General features: G+C 45.2%; 7 protein-coding genes across 7 annotated transcripts; 1 reads left to right on the forward strand and 6 right to left on the reverse strand.

Annotated features, from left to right (window-relative positions):
- Positions 1-66: 66 nt before the first annotated feature.
- On the forward strand, positions 67-1,125 carry SERLADRAFT_406234 (uncharacterized protein; the record flags this gene model as incomplete). Its single annotated transcript, XM_007314986.1, has 2 exons — positions 67-569; positions 795-1,125. 2 exons carry the CDS (start codon positions 67-69, stop codon positions 1,123-1,125), a joined length of 834 nt encoding a protein of 277 aa, XP_007315048.1.
- A 219-nt stretch (positions 1,126-1,344) lies between these two features.
- Positions 1,345-3,324, reverse strand: SERLADRAFT_434739 (uncharacterized protein; the record flags this gene model as incomplete). The annotated part of the gene is made up of 4 exons (XM_007314987.1): positions 1,345-1,488; positions 1,537-2,868; positions 2,942-3,062; positions 3,122-3,324. 4 exons carry the CDS (start codon positions 3,322-3,324, stop codon positions 1,345-1,347), a joined length of 1,800 nt encoding a protein of 599 aa, XP_007315049.1.
- A 1,428-nt stretch (positions 3,325-4,752) lies between these two features.
- On the reverse strand, positions 4,753-5,311 carry SERLADRAFT_434740 (uncharacterized protein; the record flags this gene model as incomplete). Its single annotated transcript, XM_007314988.1, has 3 exons — positions 4,753-4,970; positions 5,033-5,138; positions 5,195-5,311. 3 exons carry the CDS (start codon positions 5,309-5,311, stop codon positions 4,753-4,755), a joined length of 441 nt encoding a protein of 146 aa, XP_007315050.1.
- Positions 5,312-9,884: 4,573 nt separating this feature from the next.
- On the reverse strand, positions 9,885-10,205 carry SERLADRAFT_346676 (uncharacterized protein; the record flags this gene model as incomplete). The annotated part of the gene is made up of 1 exon (XM_007314989.1): positions 9,885-10,205. One exon carries the CDS (start codon positions 10,203-10,205, stop codon positions 9,885-9,887), a length of 321 nt encoding a protein of 106 aa, XP_007315051.1.
- Positions 10,206-10,552: 347 nt separating this feature from the next.
- SERLADRAFT_434742 (uncharacterized protein) lies at positions 10,553-11,545 on the reverse strand (the record flags this gene model as incomplete). Its single annotated transcript, XM_007314990.1, has 2 exons — positions 10,553-11,222; positions 11,361-11,545. The coding sequence occupies 2 exons, from the start codon at positions 11,543-11,545 to the stop codon at positions 10,553-10,555; spliced, it is 855 nt and encodes a 284-aa protein (XP_007315052.1).
- A 2,294-nt stretch (positions 11,546-13,839) lies between these two features.
- On the reverse strand, positions 13,840-15,009 carry SERLADRAFT_406236 (uncharacterized protein; the record flags this gene model as incomplete). Its single annotated transcript, XM_007314991.1, has 6 exons — positions 13,840-13,947; positions 13,990-14,225; positions 14,355-14,486; positions 14,597-14,801; positions 14,859-14,913; positions 14,969-15,009. The coding sequence occupies 6 exons, from the start codon at positions 15,007-15,009 to the stop codon at positions 13,840-13,842; spliced, it is 777 nt and encodes a 258-aa protein (XP_007315053.1).
- Positions 15,010-17,261: 2,252 nt separating this feature from the next.
- Positions 17,262-17,631, reverse strand: SERLADRAFT_434744 (uncharacterized protein; the record flags this gene model as incomplete). Its single annotated transcript, XM_007314992.1, has 2 exons — positions 17,262-17,460; positions 17,513-17,631. 2 exons carry the CDS (start codon positions 17,629-17,631, stop codon positions 17,262-17,264), a joined length of 318 nt encoding a protein of 105 aa, XP_007315054.1.
- Positions 17,632-18,339: the final 708 nt, after the last annotated feature.

Here is an 18,339-nt window from a genome sequence, read left to right on the forward strand (position 1 = left end):
TTAGTAAAGTTCCCATCAAAACACACATGAGATGGTTGCATACAAGCTGAGAATGTCACCAAGACCATGACAGTCAACCCAATGTCTGCCTCGCAAAGTGAGAAGAGGAACGTACAAACTGAGAATGTCACCAAGGCGAAGACAGTCAGCCAAATGTCTGCCTCGCAAAGGGACAAGAGGAACGTACAGGCTGAGAATGTCACAAAGGCCATGACAGTCAACCCAATGTCCGCCTCGCAAAGGGAGAAGAGGAACGTACAAGCTGAGAATGTCACCAAGGCGAAGACAGTCAGCCAAATGTCTGCCTCGCAAAGGGACAAGAGGAACGTACAGGCTGAGAATGTCACAAAGGCCATGACAATCAGCCAAGTGTCTGGATCTCAAAGGGAGGAGAGGAACGTACACCCTGAGAATGTCACAAAGGCCATGACAATCAGCCAAATGTCTGCCTCGCACAGGGACAAGAGGAACTTACACCCTGAGAATGTCACAAAGGCCATAACAGTCAGCCAAGTGTCTGGCTTGCAAAGGGAGAAGAGGAACGTACACTCTGAGAACGCCAAAAGACCGTAATAGTCAGCCAAGTGTCTGGCTCGCAAAGGAACAAGAGGAACGTACAAGCTGAGAGTGTCACAAAGGCCATGACAGTCAGCCAAATGTCTGGCTCACAAAGGAACTAGAAAAACGTACACCCTGATGTTGTCACAAAGACCATGACAGTCAGCCAAGTGTCTGGCTCGCAAAGGGACAAGAGGAACATACGGGCTGAAAATGTCACCATAAGTCCATGACAGTCAGCCAAGTGTCTGGCTCGCAAAGAGCAAGAGGAACGTACAAGCTGAGAATTTCACGAAGGTTATGACAGTCAGCCAAATGTCTGCCTCGCAAAGGGACAAGAGGAACATACAGCCTGAGAATGTCACAAAGGCCATATCAGCCAGTAAAATGTCTGGCTCTCAAAGTGAGGAGAGGGACGTACACGCTGAATATATCACCAAGGCCATGACAGTCAGCCAAATGTCTGACTTGCAAAGTGAGGAGAGGGACGTGCACACTGAGAATATCACCAAGGCCATGACAGTCAGTCAAATGTCTGACTTACAAAGACGAGAGGAACTTACATAATCAGCAAATCCATTCTACAAAACAAATCGAAACGAGTGAAAATAGGTCACATAAATTATAGTCCATGGAATCTTGGACTCACTATCTGTTGATCAAAGCGCAACGCGGAATTCAGACACGTAGTTTTCTGTTGCAGCTATAAACACGCACCAGCTATTAAGATGCAAACCTATTAGTGAGATTTATGCATAACACGAGTACTGTGCGTACAAGCTAAAATCATCGCCAATAGGGCAAAGGTTCAAGACGCTTCATCATTATGGACCATGTAAAATAGGAGATGATCCGCACAATTGTATGGTCTAGCATATCATTTAAGCGAGTTAGCGTCAACTGCAAACCTTGGGGATATTGCGAGAGTTCCTATATAGAGCTCAGTCAGACATACTTTGCGTCGACGATGCAGCTTACTTGTGCCAGTGGCGAAAAATGTGATTGTATACGCTGTGCCGCGTCATAGACCGTAAGGAAAATCATAGAATGCAGCCAAGGATTAAGAGAACTACTAGCCCAGTTCGTTAGAATATCTTCAAGTGAGACAAATAAAGGTAAATCCAAAAGACACTGATCCCCTTCAGACAATGCTTTGCGAAGATGATCCAGCCACCAAGTGGAAGCGTACTGCAACGGTTCATCTACAAACCAGAACTCCGTCTTATTTTTCGTCATGATATCTAGGCAATTAATTGCAATGGAAAGATGACAAATAGGAGGATTGATGAAATAGCTGCCCGAACGTGCTGGGGTCATCAAAAAGTCCCGTAAAGATGTGTGGACCAGTTGTACCGGATCATCGTCAGATTCGGGGATGAGAAGGATGGACTGAATGCTAAGGAAAGACTCCACAAGGTTTCGTGGGGGGATATTTAACAAGGTAGCAAGATCCTTGATAGGTAGTAGACGTCGGATAAGGAGGAAAGTGCCCATGATCCGTACAAGATCAGCTACAGAAACAGGTGCCCCACCCGGATACGAAGCATTCGAGAACACCTGGGAATACAGTTTGTCTAGGCCATGTGCTTTCAGGGCGTCCAGAAGTTTCTGATGCGGCATACCCCCCTTTCCACTAACAAAATCGACGAATGTGGACGAGTAGATGTAGGATCCCGCAGCTTCTTCGACGAGTGTGTCAAGGATTTCTGGAGAGGGCCAAGGCTCTAGCACTTTATCCGCAACCATAAGTAAGCGATTCGCATCATATATCCTTTTGAATTCGAACTGAAAAAACGTGCGAATATCCTCTGCAGCATCGAAATTCTGTAATTTCAATTGGAGCGTAACATCTTTGGCAGCCGGGCTTTCAAGTTTTTTACGGAGATGTTCTTCAACCCTGCTTGTGATAAAAAGACGAAAAGGGACCTGACTTTTCCTGGCCTCACAGGCATTAACTACAACGTCAATGAACTCCTCCATCGATGCTCCGTCTTGACGTACACATTCGTCCAAAGCGTCGATAACTATTACCATGCGTTTCCGCTTGAGGATATCCCATTTTTTCTTTGAGCATGCAATCATGGGTCCCATGATCAATTTGCCAAACTGATAGCTGAGTGAATCATTCAGTATAGAAGGTTCCTTATCGAGGGTGCCTTTTATTAACGGTTCCATGCCTTCGACTTCAGTTGAGAGCTGAAAGGCGAGTGTAGGAATTAGGCGTGATATTTTGTCTCGATTTCCTGTTCCTCTGAAAAAGAAGAAACTGGCGCCAAGTCTCTTCTTGTCAACACACCATTCTGCTATGGTCTGTGCTATTGTCGATTTTCCACATCCGGCCGAGCCATTTAGCCAGCAAATTGGACGACTAGTCCGGCGCAACCAATTTTTGATTATTTTTAGGACACTCTTCCGAGTGCCTTGCAAGCATCGGGCCTTTCTCCCACTGCGACTCTGGTACGAAGCGCTGACTGGTTGTAGCAACTGGTGTAAGCTCGGCGTGGCTGACCATCAAGAATTCAGCTCAGAACTAAAGGGTGACACGCGCCACACAACGTTGTACTTGCCATGAGGACTGTTCATGATGTTGTTTACAACGCAGTTCTGACTTCCGGATATTTCGTTGAAAGCGCTGTGATGAGCCTGAGTGTTTGCAGAGTCATTGAACATGCCTGCACTGGGATTTGGTAGGGAGGTATGTTGTTCGATCTGATGAGGATCTCTGGATGCGTCAATATGGGGACTGGGTTGGTTGTGATCAGACATTGTGGATGAGAGAACGGCAAGGATGAAGCGATGATTGATGATGGGGGGATTGGGGCATGGGAATAAACGCATAAGTAAATTAGCACATCGATAAGCGCCTCCTTAGCCTTATGCCTACATGACTCATCTCAGTTTTATAAGCGACTTTAAAGCTTTCAAGTGACTTTAAAGCAGAGCCATTTGGGAATAGTTTCGATTCAGTGTGTCATCCCCCGTTGTGGTATCATTGTGTTGCCTTTTTTGGACGACCGATATCTTTCACTGTGATAAGATGAGATGGAGAGTGTGTAGGTTTGATGTGCTGGCTTAGATAACTCTGAAGTAATGATAACATGAAATCATATAGATTGAACAATCATTTATCTTATTGTACTAGTACATGGCTGCGAAATGAAAGCTAAAAGATGGTACAAGAGACAGCTGCAAACAAAGTGTTGCCATGTGAAATCAAATGAACTAACAAAGCTTTGTATTGGGCATGCATAGGTGGGTTAGGCATGATAATGTGGTCCACAAATTCTATAATATAATTGTATACTTCACCAAACTTTGACATCACAAAATCTTCCTGATGGTACGTCCCGTGTACCAACTCCTCCACGCAACAGGATAGTGAAGCTCCTATGATGCTGAATGTGTTACGATAACACATTTTCGGACCTTTCCTTTATTTTCATTCTCCGCTTTAACCTTTACTGTAGCTTTCACACTCCGTGCCATGCGGCACTTTCCCTTTTCATTTAAACTCCTCTTTCTCGCGTTACATTGCTTTCTTCTTATTTTAGCTAAAAGTCTCTCACACAGTGGAGCTGGTCACACGGGCTGTACCCTATGACAGCACCAGCCACTGCCTTTAGCAACTGTATAGTACATACGTACAAACAAAACCTGTAACAGTATATAAACCCCAATAGATCAAGGAGATCCTCAGCGAGTCCTCCTGTTGTATACCAACAAACTCCCTGCAGCTTAAGGGGTAACCACTCCCTCATCACCACCTTTATAGTATGTTCCTGTGTGCGCCAGAGTAACTAACTCTTGGTTGTTACAGAATGCAAACTTGAGTGACACCGGAGACTCGGGGGGGTGGGTGTAACCGCCACACCATACAAAGTGGAGGACAACCAAAAGGAAGACATTGTTTTTGAAGTATAGTATCAGCGGTTGCTGATTTGGATCCTAACATACAGTGAGTCAAGATCATCTAAGAGAAAGGTTCTCTTACCTGAATCACCCGGTTCATAAAACGGCATTGGGGTCTTTGTAGAGCGTAACACGAAATGTTGGCACAATGCTGGACCTTGGATTTGTTGGACCAAATGTTAACATGCATTTGGTAGCTAATACGGAGGCTCCTTTTGACAGGGCCTTGGCTCCATCTCATAAAAGGGCCAGATTATTGAACACAGACCTCTTCCTCCCAGCAGATCATGACGGGGGGCCTTTGATGGAGTGCGCGTGAGCAGCGGTGTCGAGTGAATTAGTCACAATGCTCCCTCCAACCTCCCATTCAGGCATACCCCTAACATTAAACACCTTCTTGAGGATCTCAACTTTTGCAAGGTCCATTCCTGACTTGTCAAGCTTCGTGAAAGTTGCCTCACTTGCGAGCGGCTGTACAGGCGGAGGGGGAGAATTGAGTGAGGCTGTGGTGCAAGTAGTCCGATCTGCCCAGCTGCTGACTCTGGGCGCAAGGGTGGGGGCACACTAGGGTGGGGGATTGGGGGGATTGGGGGTGTAGGCAGGAGGGTGTTAATGCTATGGACCTGTTTTTGGGCCCGTTCTGGTATGAGGTCACGGGTCTGTCTTGTTCTCTAGTTGATTAGCATGTTAGTGAGCAGAATATAGTTACTGTGAAATAGGAACTTACTTTGAAAATTCCACGTGTCCATTCTCCTGCAACCATCTCGTTTTGACGACGAGGTAGATGTGCTACAACAAGGTGCATCCCAGAGGGCGCTACACCATGCAACCAAGGGGGTGCCATACCCAAGCTGTGGCACTCTTTGTTATGCACAAAGTGCTTAACAAAGTCTGAGGATTCCTCGAGGGTTCAAAGGGACTTATCCGAAGACAAGTTTGAGGGTGTAGTTCTGAGTAGAGTTCTTCCAACGAGAGTTGGTCTTCTTCTGAGTAGAAGTCTGATCTTAGGAGTCTAGCTTTGTAAGTGTAAACTGCGTAGAATTGTATTGAAGAAATACTACTACTGTTACAAGGGTATTTATAGGAAATAAGATCAGTGATAGGAGTTAGGTCCTATCTAGGGGAGGCTTGCCTGTTGAGGGCTAACTACTATACTAGGTAATGTAGTCTGCGAAGAAAACGGAAATGTACGTGAAGGAAATGAGTCATCAGTCCGATGGTATAACCAATGAGTAAGGAAAAATAACTAGTTCATAAAGGGAGTAGAAATTGTAACACTCTTGAACTACCACCTGCAAACCTTGGAGTGAGTTGTCTGTGGAGTCAAAGCCTTGCAAGCGTTGCGGAGTGATTCGCCTTAACGTCTGGCTGGAAACCTCGTGTGCATATGGTGCATCAATTGGCCACTGCACTGGCTGGGGATGGGGTGGTTGGGTTGGATGAGAGGGGGGATAGAAGGGGGGATAGGAGTGAGATGGTGGCCAAGTCAGATGAGGAATGGGAGGATGGATAGGAGATTGCATAAGAGGACGGATGATGTGATGGAAGATCAAGGTTAGATGGATGAGAAAGATTCAATGACTGAGATGGATGAGAGAGATTCAATAACGGTTGGGAAAGCTGGAACAACTAGGACGGCTGGAATGACTGAAACAACTGATAGGATTGAGAAATAGTTGCCTGAGCATTGATGTTGTCTTCACCTTTGTTGTCACCTTCGTCTGTGTACAATTCATCATAATACCAATCCTCTAGGCTTTCTGGCTGATCAACCTGGAGGCCGAGCTGCAATTCCATCTGCTGATGTAACAACCAAGAGTTAGTTACTCTGGCGCACACAGGAACACACTATAAAGAGAATGAAGAGGGAGTGGTTACCCCTTAAGATGCAGAGAGTTAGTTGGTATACAACAGGAGGACTCGCTGAGGAGTCTCCTGGATCTATTGGGGTATATATACTACTACAGGGTTATTTGTACATGTGTACTATACAGTTGATAGAGACAGTGGCTGATGATGTCATGGAGCCTAGCCCATATGGTCAGCTCCGCTGTGTGAGAGAGCTGTGTCTATAATAAGAAGAAAGGCAACGCGGCGCGAGAAAGGGGAGTTTGGATAAAAGGGGAAGTGCCGCGTGGCACCATGTGTGAAAGCTAAAGTACAAGGTTAAAGCGGAATATAAAATAAAGGGAAGGTCTGAAAATTGTGTTATCGTAACACTACCCCCCTTCTAAGGCTCGACTTCCAGGCAAGACCAAATACCGGAGGTAGTGGTTAAATTTTCGGGCATAGGTTGAAAAAGAGAATTAAAAAGATTTGAATCCATGCCTCTAAGCTTCCTAGGAGCTGAGGGATTCTTAGAATAAAACTCGCGCACAGCATCGTGGGAATTGTCCAGATGGGCTTCTGGTTCCCACGTTCTGTCCTCGTCTCCATAGCCCTTCCATAGGACTAGGAACTCTAATTTACCACGCTTCAAGTGTGCATCCACTACTTGTTCGACTTTGAACTCTTCTTCACCTTCCTGGGTGACTACAACCAGTCCGGGCCGGTCTACACGCTGTCCCGGCAGCGGCCCTTTGTAGGGTTTCACACGGCTAATATTGAATGTGGGTACTACCCTCATTCGTTTTGGGAGTTCCAGCTCCACTGCGTTGGGTTTGACTTCCTTAATTCGGTAAGGGCCAATCCACTTTTTGGTCAGTTTTCTAGACTGCCGATCTTTTAATTTTAAGTGGTCGGTATCTAACCAGACCAGGTCGCTGACCTTGTAGTCAGGGGCCTTAGAGCGTCTACGCTCTGCCCTGTCTTTCATCTGCTCTGCAGTTTTGAACAGCGCCTTGCGCGTTTTGTCTAAGACAGACTTCATGTCTTTGGCCGTGTTCCCAGCAGCCTCGTTCTTGCTTTTACCAGGTTCTACACCCATTCTGGGGAGGTACAATCTAGTAACCTTGAATGGTGCCTTTCCTGTAGCCGACAACTGTTTGATATTGTATGAGAACTGGGCTATCTTTAGCCACTTGGCCCAATACATCTGCCTGTCATTAATAAATATCCGGAGATATTGTTTCAACTCCTGGTTGAGTCTCTCCGTTTGTCCATCAGTCTGCGGATGGAAGGCCGTTGATAACTTAGGTTTGATGCCCAGCATCCGGCATAATTCTTTCAAAAATTTGCTAGCAAATTGAGGTCCTCTATTGGAGATAACCGTTTCTGGTAACCCATGGATAGACCATACAAAATCTTTAAGTAAATCTGCCGTACCAGCGGCAATAATGGTTTTATTGGTGGGTATGAATACCACTTCTTTGGAGAAGCGATCTACTACCACCATTACTGAATCATACCCATTTGACTCGGGCAGGTCCGTTGTGAAATCAACCGATATATCTTGCCAGGGACCAGCTGGTATCGGATTCGGCATAAGTTTACCGGCCGGCGGTTGATGAGAATTCTTTGCCATGGCACATCTCAGACAGGATTTTACATATTCCTGTACGTCTTTGACCATGCCAGGCCACATGTAGTTTCTGAAGATCAACTCCATTGTTCGTTGCCACCCAGGGTGCCCAGCTACTGGAGTGTCGTGATGTCTATCTATTGCCTTGATCCTTGCGGACTCAGGCACATAGATTTTGTCTTTAAAATGGAAGTGTCCATCTTCCCATAAATAGTTTTCATTGCCATCAAGGCACGCCTTCTCTTCTGAGGAGATGTCTTTCTTGAAGACTTCCAGAAGATCGGAATCCTGCCCGATTCTAATATTGGCAACCCTTGATTGGTCTATAAAAGTAACACCTTTGTTGTCATCTTTGATGCCGTTGGCATGATCCTCTCTTCTGGATAAAGTGTCCGCTTTCCCCATAGAACTTCCAGGCTTATGAATTAATTTATAATTAAACCTTGACAAGTATACCGCGTAGCGGGCCTGTCTTCGGTTCAAGTCTCGGGCCATCATAAAATACTCCAGATTCTTATGATTGGTCCAAATTTCAAATTGGTGCCTAGCACCTTCTAAGTAGTGCCGCCAGTGCTCTAGAGCTCTAATGATGGCCAGCATCTCCTTATCATATATTTGATAGTTGCACTCTGTAGGCGACAAACTATGCGATAAATAGGCACAAGGCCTCCAAAGATCGTCAGGGCATTTAATTGATAGAACAGCCCCAGTAGCAAAATCAGAAGAGTTGGTTTCTAGCCGGAACTCTTTGTCTAATTCTGGAAATGCTAATATGGGCGCCGTTGTAAATGCCTGTTTAAGCTTATCAAAAGCTTCTTGTTCTTTGGTGCCCCAGTGCCAAACAATGTCCTTTTTAGCGAGATCGTTCAACGGTCTCATTTGTGAAGTTTTCAACAAATCTTCGGTAGAAATTACCTAAGCCAAGGAAGGCCCTAACTCCTTTGACGCGAGTAGGTTCTGGCCAGTCCAATATAGCTTGAACTTTTTCAGGATCCATCCTGATTCCGTTCTGGCCTATGATCATACCGAGGAAGTCTACTTCCTTCACTTTAAAATTACATTTTTTGGGTTTGATGAATAGGTCCCATTCCTGTAAGCGTCGAAGGACTTCTTGCACGATCCTGTCATGCTCAGCCTCATCGTCCGACTTTGTAAATATTAAGAAATCGTCAACATAAATGACGACACAGTTTTCCATATCCGCAAAGATCTCGTTCATCATGCTTTGGAAAGTTGGCAGTGAATTGGTCAACCCAAAGAACATGATGAGGGGTTCAAAGGATCCTCGGTGGCACGTGAACGCGGCCTTCCAAGCATCTGCTTCTTTGATTCATACATTATTGTACCCCCATCTGAGATCCATCTTTGTCAAGATCTTGGCACCAGCCAATTTGTCTACTAGCTGACTGATCAAAGGCAGTGGATACGCATTTTTAACCGTGTGCTCATTCACATAACAATAGTCCATAATCATACGCTTCTTACCATCCTTTTTAGGAATGAAGAACACCGGGGACGTCATAGGGCTTTTGGAAGGTCTGATGTAACCCTTTCTAAGCTGTTCGTCTATGAAACTTGATACCTCAGATCTTTCTGGAGCAGAGAGTGGTATCATGTGTCCTTTTCTCGGTTTGAAGGTGTCCTTCAAATCTATAGCATGGTCCCAAGGCTTAGCCTCTGGGAAGCACTCTGATTTATGTTTTGAAAAGACTTTCCAGAAGTTTTGGTACTCGGGAGGTACCAGCCTCTTTATCTCTTCTTCGGGTTTTACTTCATCATCGTCATCGTTGATCTTTTCTAAAGATCTGAGCTCATAAACGTGACCAGCGTTTATCTTCTCATGACGCTCATTGTGACGGACATGATTCGGTTTACCCAAGTTTACACACTCCTGAGGGCAACGTGACAATGTGACAACCCCTGTCTGCTAGTTGATCTTAGGATTGTGTTTAAATAGCTAGGTCCAGCCTAAGATTAAATTAATCTTCCCTATTTGGGTAGCTTCGGCGGTGACTCGTTCTCTGTGTCCTTGGTATTTGACCACAAAAGAACATTTGTGCGTGATGCAGCCACCCGTGTTAAGCATACCGTCAACATTATAGACGGGAATAGATACATCTAATTTTACAAGGGGGAGTCCAATTTGCTCCGCCCAGGCCTGATCTATGAAGATTCTGTTAGCACCTGAATCAAGCAGTGCGCTGGTTGGGTGTACTATGCCCCGGGCAAGGTTTTCCACACCAATGTCTAAACAGATCTCCTTTTGGAATAAATACATGCGCATCAACGCAGACCTTGGGATTTCGGGAAAGGGTGGCTCCATTGAAGAAGAAGAGGTATCAAAAGTTACATGTTTTTCTATTTTATTTTTACCAGAATCAAGCACCCTATTGTTTGTCTCGCCGGGGCCACACTCCAAGGGAGACACTGGTGCAGTGGTAGTATCATAAATATTACAGTTACAATGCTTCATACAAGTACATATTTCTGATAAATTTTGAAATCTATTTACAAATTGGGGAGTCATCCCCTTCTTTCCATTATTGCTTGTGCAACACCCCGGAGCAGGGGCCACTTTGTTGTGGTTTACTTCATTGTTTCGTGGAGCGAAGGCACCCAAGTGACCTAAGCTCCGGACTCTTTTCCCTGAGCCTTCATTTCAGCAGCCTGCTGATCGTAGAAGAAGGCCCGGATTTCGTCGTAGGATAGACCGGCCAGAGTCTGGAGCCGATCGTCCGGTTTTTCGGATTCTAATTGGCGTGCCTGGCGCCCTTGATTATTTTTTTGTTGAGCGGCCTGCGCTCCTTTTCTGCAGTCTCGGGACATGTGTCCCTCTTGGTCGCAATTGTAGCAGTTCCCCTTGAATCTGCACATCTGTCCTCCTTGAACTGCGCCGATATCCATGGGGGCTCCCTGCCTTGGTTGCAGCCCGAACGGCTTGAACCCGTGAGAATGATTATGATGGTTTGATGACCCAGGGCGCCTCTGGGATTGGTTGTTTTTGGTGGTGGACCCGCCACCTTGGTGCATAGCGTAGAGTTCCATGGCTCTGCCGACTCGACGTACTTCCTCAGCCGCCAGGGCCAGGTTTTTGTTTCTTGTATCCTGCAAGTAGATCTGTTCTGCAATGCGGGGGTTCACATTGCGCTCCAGCAGTTCTATGTTTCCTTGTTGGAAGGAACGGATTTGCTGACGCGCCCAGTCACGCTCAGCTTGCGGTTTGAAATATTTTTTGATCTCTATCTTGAGATTGTCCCAGGTCGGCCACACTCCCGCAGTGTAGCACTCCTGCATTCTAACTTGGGCGTATCGACCCGCCACAGGTCCCTTTAGTCAAGATAGCACCGCAGTGGCTACCTCAAAATCGTCGGCAAATGCATCCCAATTTGCCTTAACCCAAATTTGGAGTTTGATTGACCACTCAGCAAATCACGCTCTGTCTCCCTCAAAGGCGCCAGGGTCAGCGACAACTTTGACTTTCTTGTTGAACTTTTTCTCTACCGAGGGGTTTGCTGCAGGGAGATTTGCCTGCAGGTCGGCTAGTTGTGTGGTTAATGCCAAGATCTGCTGCCGCATGTTGTGCAACAGAGCGTTGACATCTTGGGGTTGCGACGACATGTCGACTTGTTCTCTTTGTAAAGTAAATAAAAAAATGTAACTGGGGGTCCCCGCTTGCTATCTGCGGATCTACCTCTTCCCAGCTGAGTATTGGATCTCAATCTCTGACTACCCACACTATAGTATTTGAAAATGTATATATAAAAAGTATTCGTACAAAACCCTGGTCCGAACGGTTGTCAGGGGGTGGTCCGCTTGTTAAGCTGTCAACCCTTCTCCAGACTGGCGGAGGCAAGTGCCCAGCCTGGTCAGAGGAAAGAGAAAGTGAAGTTTTGTATGTAAATTCTAATCAACAGTGGTTCCACACCAACTGCTGAGCTAAGTACTCCCCTTAATGCTGGGGGCCGCGTATCACAGGTATTGGTTCTTCTCCCAAAGCACTACAAGGCCGTCGCTAGGAGCGCACCTATCTGCTATGCGGGATATTCCTAACCAATAACCAAATCTCCTTCACCCTGGAGTCCGGGTGCCCAGTGGGACTTTTTGCACAACATGCGAGAGAGTAGAAGAGCGAGTCCTAATGTAACAACCAAGAGTTAGTTACTCTGGCGCACACAAGAACACACTATAAAGGTAGTGATGAGGGAGTGGTTACCCCTTAAGCTGCAGAGAGTTTGTTGGTTAACAACAGGAGGACTCACTGAGGAGTCTCCTTGATCTATTGGGGTATTTATACTAATACAGAGTGTTTGTACCTATGTACTGTACAGTTGATAAAGGCAGTGGCTGATGATGTCAGAGGGCGCAGCCCATGTGACCAACTCCACTGTGTGAGAGAGTTTGAGTCTAAAAGAAGAATAAAGGCAGCGCTGCATGAGAAGGTGGAGTTAGAACAAAAATGGAAAGTGCTGTAAGGCACGGAGTGTGAACTATAGTAAAAGGTTAAAGCGGAGAATGAAAATTAAAGGAAAGGTCCGAAAATTGTGTTATCGTAACAGATTCAGTTTATTACTTCTTACTATGAAGATGAAAATATTAAGCTTTGTAGTGATTAATTAAAGCCATGGCGCAATGGGTGAGAAACATAAGCAATAAAACTCTCTAGTTCTAATGCTTTACAAAACTAGGAAGACTAGATGGAGGGCTGCAATATTTTGCGGTGTAACCCATCCAATCAAGAACCGCAATACGACTGTGTTCTTGTAAACACGGATACATCATGGCCTACACCAGCTTGAATCCATGGCCTTTTTGCACCAGCTTGACTCCATAGCCTTTTTTGATATTACCTCGGGTCAGGGCAATACAATATCGCCCTTGTAAAAATGTTCAAGCCTTCTCATGGAAAAATGAGAACAAAATGGGCAGGTGCACAGCTGTTTGACAAAGGAGAGTACAAGTTGATACTACCACAGTTTTTTATTTGTGGTGCACACATGATACGAGCATTTGATATGAAAGACGGGCACTTTTTCTTGAATGATACAGCAGACGCAGATGTGTTCTTACGTTTTGGTGGCTAGTACTACTTCTTGCCTGAACCAGTCACAACTTTAACAATGTCATATGTGTTTTGGTCGTTGTATATTCAGGCTGAAACCACTGTATTCTAATTGAGACTGATCAAACATTAATCACCTTACCAGTCAAAATATATTACTGAAAGGTTTTTGACTGGCTGACATGACCTTATTCTCCCTCAGAATCTGTATCAATTCTGATCCAGTAATATAAGGTCTGATCAGCTCCTCCACAGTTTTGCGTCCACCTGTGATTCCCACGTAATATATCTAACTAGAACAATAATTACTGCCTTGATGCACCTCTAATTAGATGGTTTAAAAGCCATTCTTGGGCCTCTTTTATTATTTCTTCATTAATTAGCGACTTTGGAGTTGAAAAAAAAGTCACCTGAACCAGCAACTACACTCGGTTAGTCATCAAAGCCGTTGCTGTCTATTGGAAGTCAGCGTTTCTCCCAGTTAGGCAAGAACTATATAGTTTTTTTGTCCTCTCCCACTGAGAGACAACTTGTTCAGCAACAACACTCATTTGCAGTCCGCACCACTCCAAATATGGTAGCAGCTATACAGTTCTGCGGCTTCTCCCCACACGGCGTGCATTCCCATTTGGCAACATTTGGTGACACTCGGTTACCGGCACATGATGATCAACAAGTTGTGTGACTTGTATATTATGCGAGCTCACTGTTCAGCACAGCGAGCTTGTGTATCTTGCTTGTTTCTCCACATCACAACACGGGACTAGGCTTCCCTGAAAGCCATGATATAACACATCTTATGTACTTGTACTTAATGCTATTCCAGCTATGCCCCAACTCCAGAGAGAAATGTTCAGCTATCACCAGAGATGTGTACAATACGTTCAAAGGCCGAGGATATTTCTATGGCATCCTCCTTGTCCTCCTCTTCATCCTCAAGGCCTTCTTGGCTGTCAATTGCCTGGGACATTTCTCTACTAATTAAAGAAGAATCACTACTGACAGTTGTTACCAAGGGGGTGTGTGCTGAAGCCTTGCTAGCACTTTCTCTAGGTCTGATGTCGACACTTTCACCAGGACAGATTGTACCAGTAAAACCTGGTAGTTGCAATATTTTGAGTAGGCGGGAAACATGGTATTTGTTAAAGCACCCGCGCTCCATCTGGTGTATGCCAATTTGGAGGGCCAGAGGGAGATTGGTTGCGCGAACTTGGTCTCCGCATGCACACATGTATGCATCTTCATCCCCGAAGTAAGTTGTGAATCACCTGATCTCAACATTAAGGCGGTCAATTTCTTCACTGGCACGGCAGATTTTGAAGTACTGATCCATTGCAAGACGGCCCGCAGGGGTTGCCCAGGGTTTACTTGTTATATCCTGCCATGCGTCCCACAGGAGGTCAAAGTCTGCAAGAAAAGCGTACTCTACAACCTGCTTCCGGTCTGGGGTAGGACAAGGTGGTCGCAGAGCTTTGGCAGTGGTATTATAGTTGTTCAAAGCTGTTCGGATAGTAGCTGATCGTGCTTACAAGGCTTTACCAATATGCTTGCGTAGTGCATAGCCTAGAAACCTGTTAGTGTTTACTGAGATCCTTTGAATGATTCTTTACCTGTCTGCGAGCAATTCATTTTTGTCAGCTCGAACATGCAAGCCACAACAAGCCCCTCCAAACGATCTAAGGCCCTCTGATATTTCTGCATGGCCACGAGCCTGCCAGCACATTGCCATTCCGGATCATCTGGAGTCCAATGCCGTACAACCTGAAGCTTCACTTCTAATACATGTACTGCCTCCAGAATCTTCTTGTACTTTTCCTGCGCATGACAATGAGCGGTCTCTATCTTTTATGTTGGATCTGCCCTCTACGCCACCAGTGTTGTAGGAATCTGCGAGGAGAACATGTTAGCTGCTGCCACAAGAGCCTGTCTAAAGAGCAGAAATAAACATGTTAGTCCGGTGCGGTGGCGACGGCTTCACGTACTCACTGACTGCCAATTTGTCCAGTTTCTGCCAGTACTCCATTTGGAGTGCCTCTTCTATCGGCTCCTTGCGTAGACCGTTTAAATACAGCTTCTCCTCCTACAACCACCTCTCAAATGTCCCCTCCTCAACGACCTGAAGCTCTCACATTGCCTTTGCAAGATTGACTGGTCCATTGGCGAGAATGTCTAGTGCCTGCTTGTAGTTGTTGTACAGGAATGTAGCTACAAATCAAAACAATACATTATTTGTTCCATGGCCATCAGGGGGAAGAAAAAGACTTACATAGATTATGATACACTTCAAATGTATCATTGTGTTCAAAGTATGTGTCAATGACTTGCTTTCGGTGAAATATGCTGGCATATCGGACAGAAGACACTAAAGCATTGGACTTGGAGAATGCACGCTCACATCCCTCCAAGTCCTCAAGGCCTAGACCTTCAACATACAACACCAAGTGATCCAATTGACAGAGGTGTCTGTGAGTGTTGTCATGCACCAAAGTTGATTGGTAGCATGGACAGGTGTCAATAACGAAGCAAATATTCAAAAAGACTCGCCTTTGCGCCACACAGGCACAGTGCGTGCCACGTGGAATAGTAATTAATATTGCCTTTTTCAAACTTGTGGCTGATCAGCACCACCTCTATTAGGCAATCCAGTCATGCTCACCTTTGCTTTTCCATTCGGTACTTTCTGCGTTTTGGCATTTCAGCAAATTTTTGTGTTGCCACTGGCTACAAAGTGCATTGCGCCCTCACTTTTGTTGTTTCCTTCACTTCCCTTCCTTTGCCTAGCCCCACCATGGGTCCCTTACTCTCGTTTTTATTCTCACCCGACGGTCATTTCTGGATCCCCATTTTAGTTCACCTCCTCGTCACCTCCAGCCTCCTCCTCCTCATCTTCTTTGCTCCCCCACCATTTCTGATGTCACCACTTCCTATCCGCTTCCGTTGCTGATCCGTCAACTACCACGTGCCACTGCTGATATCAGCAAAGCCCGGCGGCCGGTTCAAATAGGGCAACAGGTCCATCTTTATGACGTCGATCTACCATCATATACTATCAAAACATCGGTCGCTCGTCTTGCCTGGTTGGAGCGTGGGTGGGTAATTTTTGAGCTGGAGAAGGTTCATCCCCTTGCGTCACCCATGTTCATCGCTGTCCCATTCACTTGGGTACACTTATCTTTTGTCCATTGTCTTCGCTACAGCTACACCTACCACACACTGTCTGGGACTCACTTGTTCCAAATTGGGACTACTCCTCTCCCTCCCTCGTTTGACCAGGTGGTCCAACACAACCAGTCCATTGGTAAGGCCATGGAACTGTCGGATTTGGACTAGGTGGTGGACCGGTGGCTCCAGTTTCTTTTTTTTCAGCAGAATATTCATTTACAGTGCAATTATTTTTGATTTTTGAATCATTTTTATGGACACATATTTTTTAGAATGCCTGACTGACAATAAATGAACTGTGTTGATACTGATAGTGTTTTGCCTTGCCCTTTTTTTACTGTATCTTCCCATGACACCATGATTTTCCTGCTCTCTTTTTGCTATTGGACTTTACTTTATGGCTGTACAAACCTGTGACATTACTCACAGCATTCATTGTTCTATCCCTTTTTTCCCCTTTTTTTGACAACTTTATCCTGTACTACCTACACAGAATTTGTCAGCATACATTCCTTCCTTCATGTTCTTTCTCATTCTTTTTGCACAGCTATACTGTGCATAGCCTACTTTTCTTTTACTATATAAACCCCTGTATTTTACCTTGTAAAAAAAACAAGAACTCGAATCCAGACTTCTTCTCTAATCTCAAGTTCACTACTCACTACTACTTGTGATCCAGTGTGGTCACAACACTCACTTCCCACTGCTACCACTGTTAACTGCTGTCATCGTCACTCATCACTTTTTGAAAGTGATTGTCATCCCTTTTGATTAGAGTCCTTCTGAGCACTACAGTCTGTGCGTCAGGAGCCTGCTATCACTGGGAACCTCGTCACCTTGTCATCCTCGTCATTCTCAGACCTACCTTGTGCTACAATTAGCAAGGTAGTGCTCATCTATACTCGTCACTAAGCCCCTATCTTCTATAAATTCAACTATCCCTCCTCCTCAAAACCCACACTCATACATCTCTGGGTTTTACTTTGAAGGATCGTTATATGTACCACCCCACAAACAACCAGACCACTCCACTGTTTTAGGAGGCAAAGCCCATAAACAAGTTCCGTGAAATCTGGGAGGATTGTGTGTTAGTTTGTTTTTGTGTGTGGTTTTCTAACAACAGTTCTCATCATCGACAGCGTGCCCATGGAATGCCCCCACCAAACATGTGTGATTGAGTGTGTGAGCCCGTGAACCAAGAGGGCTGTTCCGAAGAGTGGTTTTAAATTTGCAGTTGATGTCAAACCCGCCTGCAAGACCTTCACCGAAGACATCCAGCAGTTTCACAACAACAGCCAGAGGATATTTGGCCCTATAAGAATAGATCAGTAATGTAGAAAGTATGATAGTAGTGAATGACCTACAATTCTCCACTCTGCACCATATCCACAACAACAAGTAACATTCTATGGCGGCAAAGAGCCAAAAATTTACCGGTTTCATCAAACACGCCCCACATCTTTTTCACGATATCATCTTTCATATTTTTCTAGCGGCCAGCACATAGATTATCTTCAACGTTGTCCTGTAAGGTGTGAAAGTCAGCGTAAATAAATCTTATTAGCTAGTCCTACAGCACTGATGGTCTCTCCCAGAATGTCCTCTAGAACTCTGTGCGCCCATTTATCCACGTACTCCCTTGGCAAGTAGTGATCTCCACAAATATACTGAGGGCTTGGAAGTTGTGATGAATGGCCTATCCTCTCATTGTTATTGTCTGGTGAGGTTTGTCTGATGATTCACTTGAGCGAATCATTGCCATCCATTGTGTACATCATCTTGAATAACAGAGTGCCCTCGTTCTTTAGCTTGTACATGCATGGTGGGCAAGCGTGCTTCAATCTCCACTCAGGTGAATTATGTTGAAGAGCCAATTGCACAAGCTCACTGATACGCTGTCGGACTTCAAGATAGAGACCAAAGGCAATAGAAAACTGGAGGAAAAGATATCCTCTGTACCGAACCTGAAGAATTAGTCAGCAACCTACACAGTCAAACTAAAAGTACTATGCAATGTGATACAACTCTAGGGTATCCACTGTGATGCCTACCGAGGGGGAGATTGGCGAACAAGGCATTACACCTTGACAAACAAGAGCCGACACAATAAAAGTGTCACTAGGAAAGATGTTGAGTTGGAAAGTCTGGGCGTCTATAAAATGACACAGCATTTTTCAGCGCTAACCCTATC

The sequence above is a fragment of the Serpula lacrymans genome, assembly GCF_000218685.1.
Source record: "Serpula lacrymans var. lacrymans S7.9 unplaced genomic scaffold SERLAscaffold_3, whole genome shotgun sequence".
Classification (NCBI taxonomy): domain Eukaryota; kingdom Fungi; phylum Basidiomycota; class Agaricomycetes; order Boletales; family Serpulaceae; genus Serpula; species Serpula lacrymans.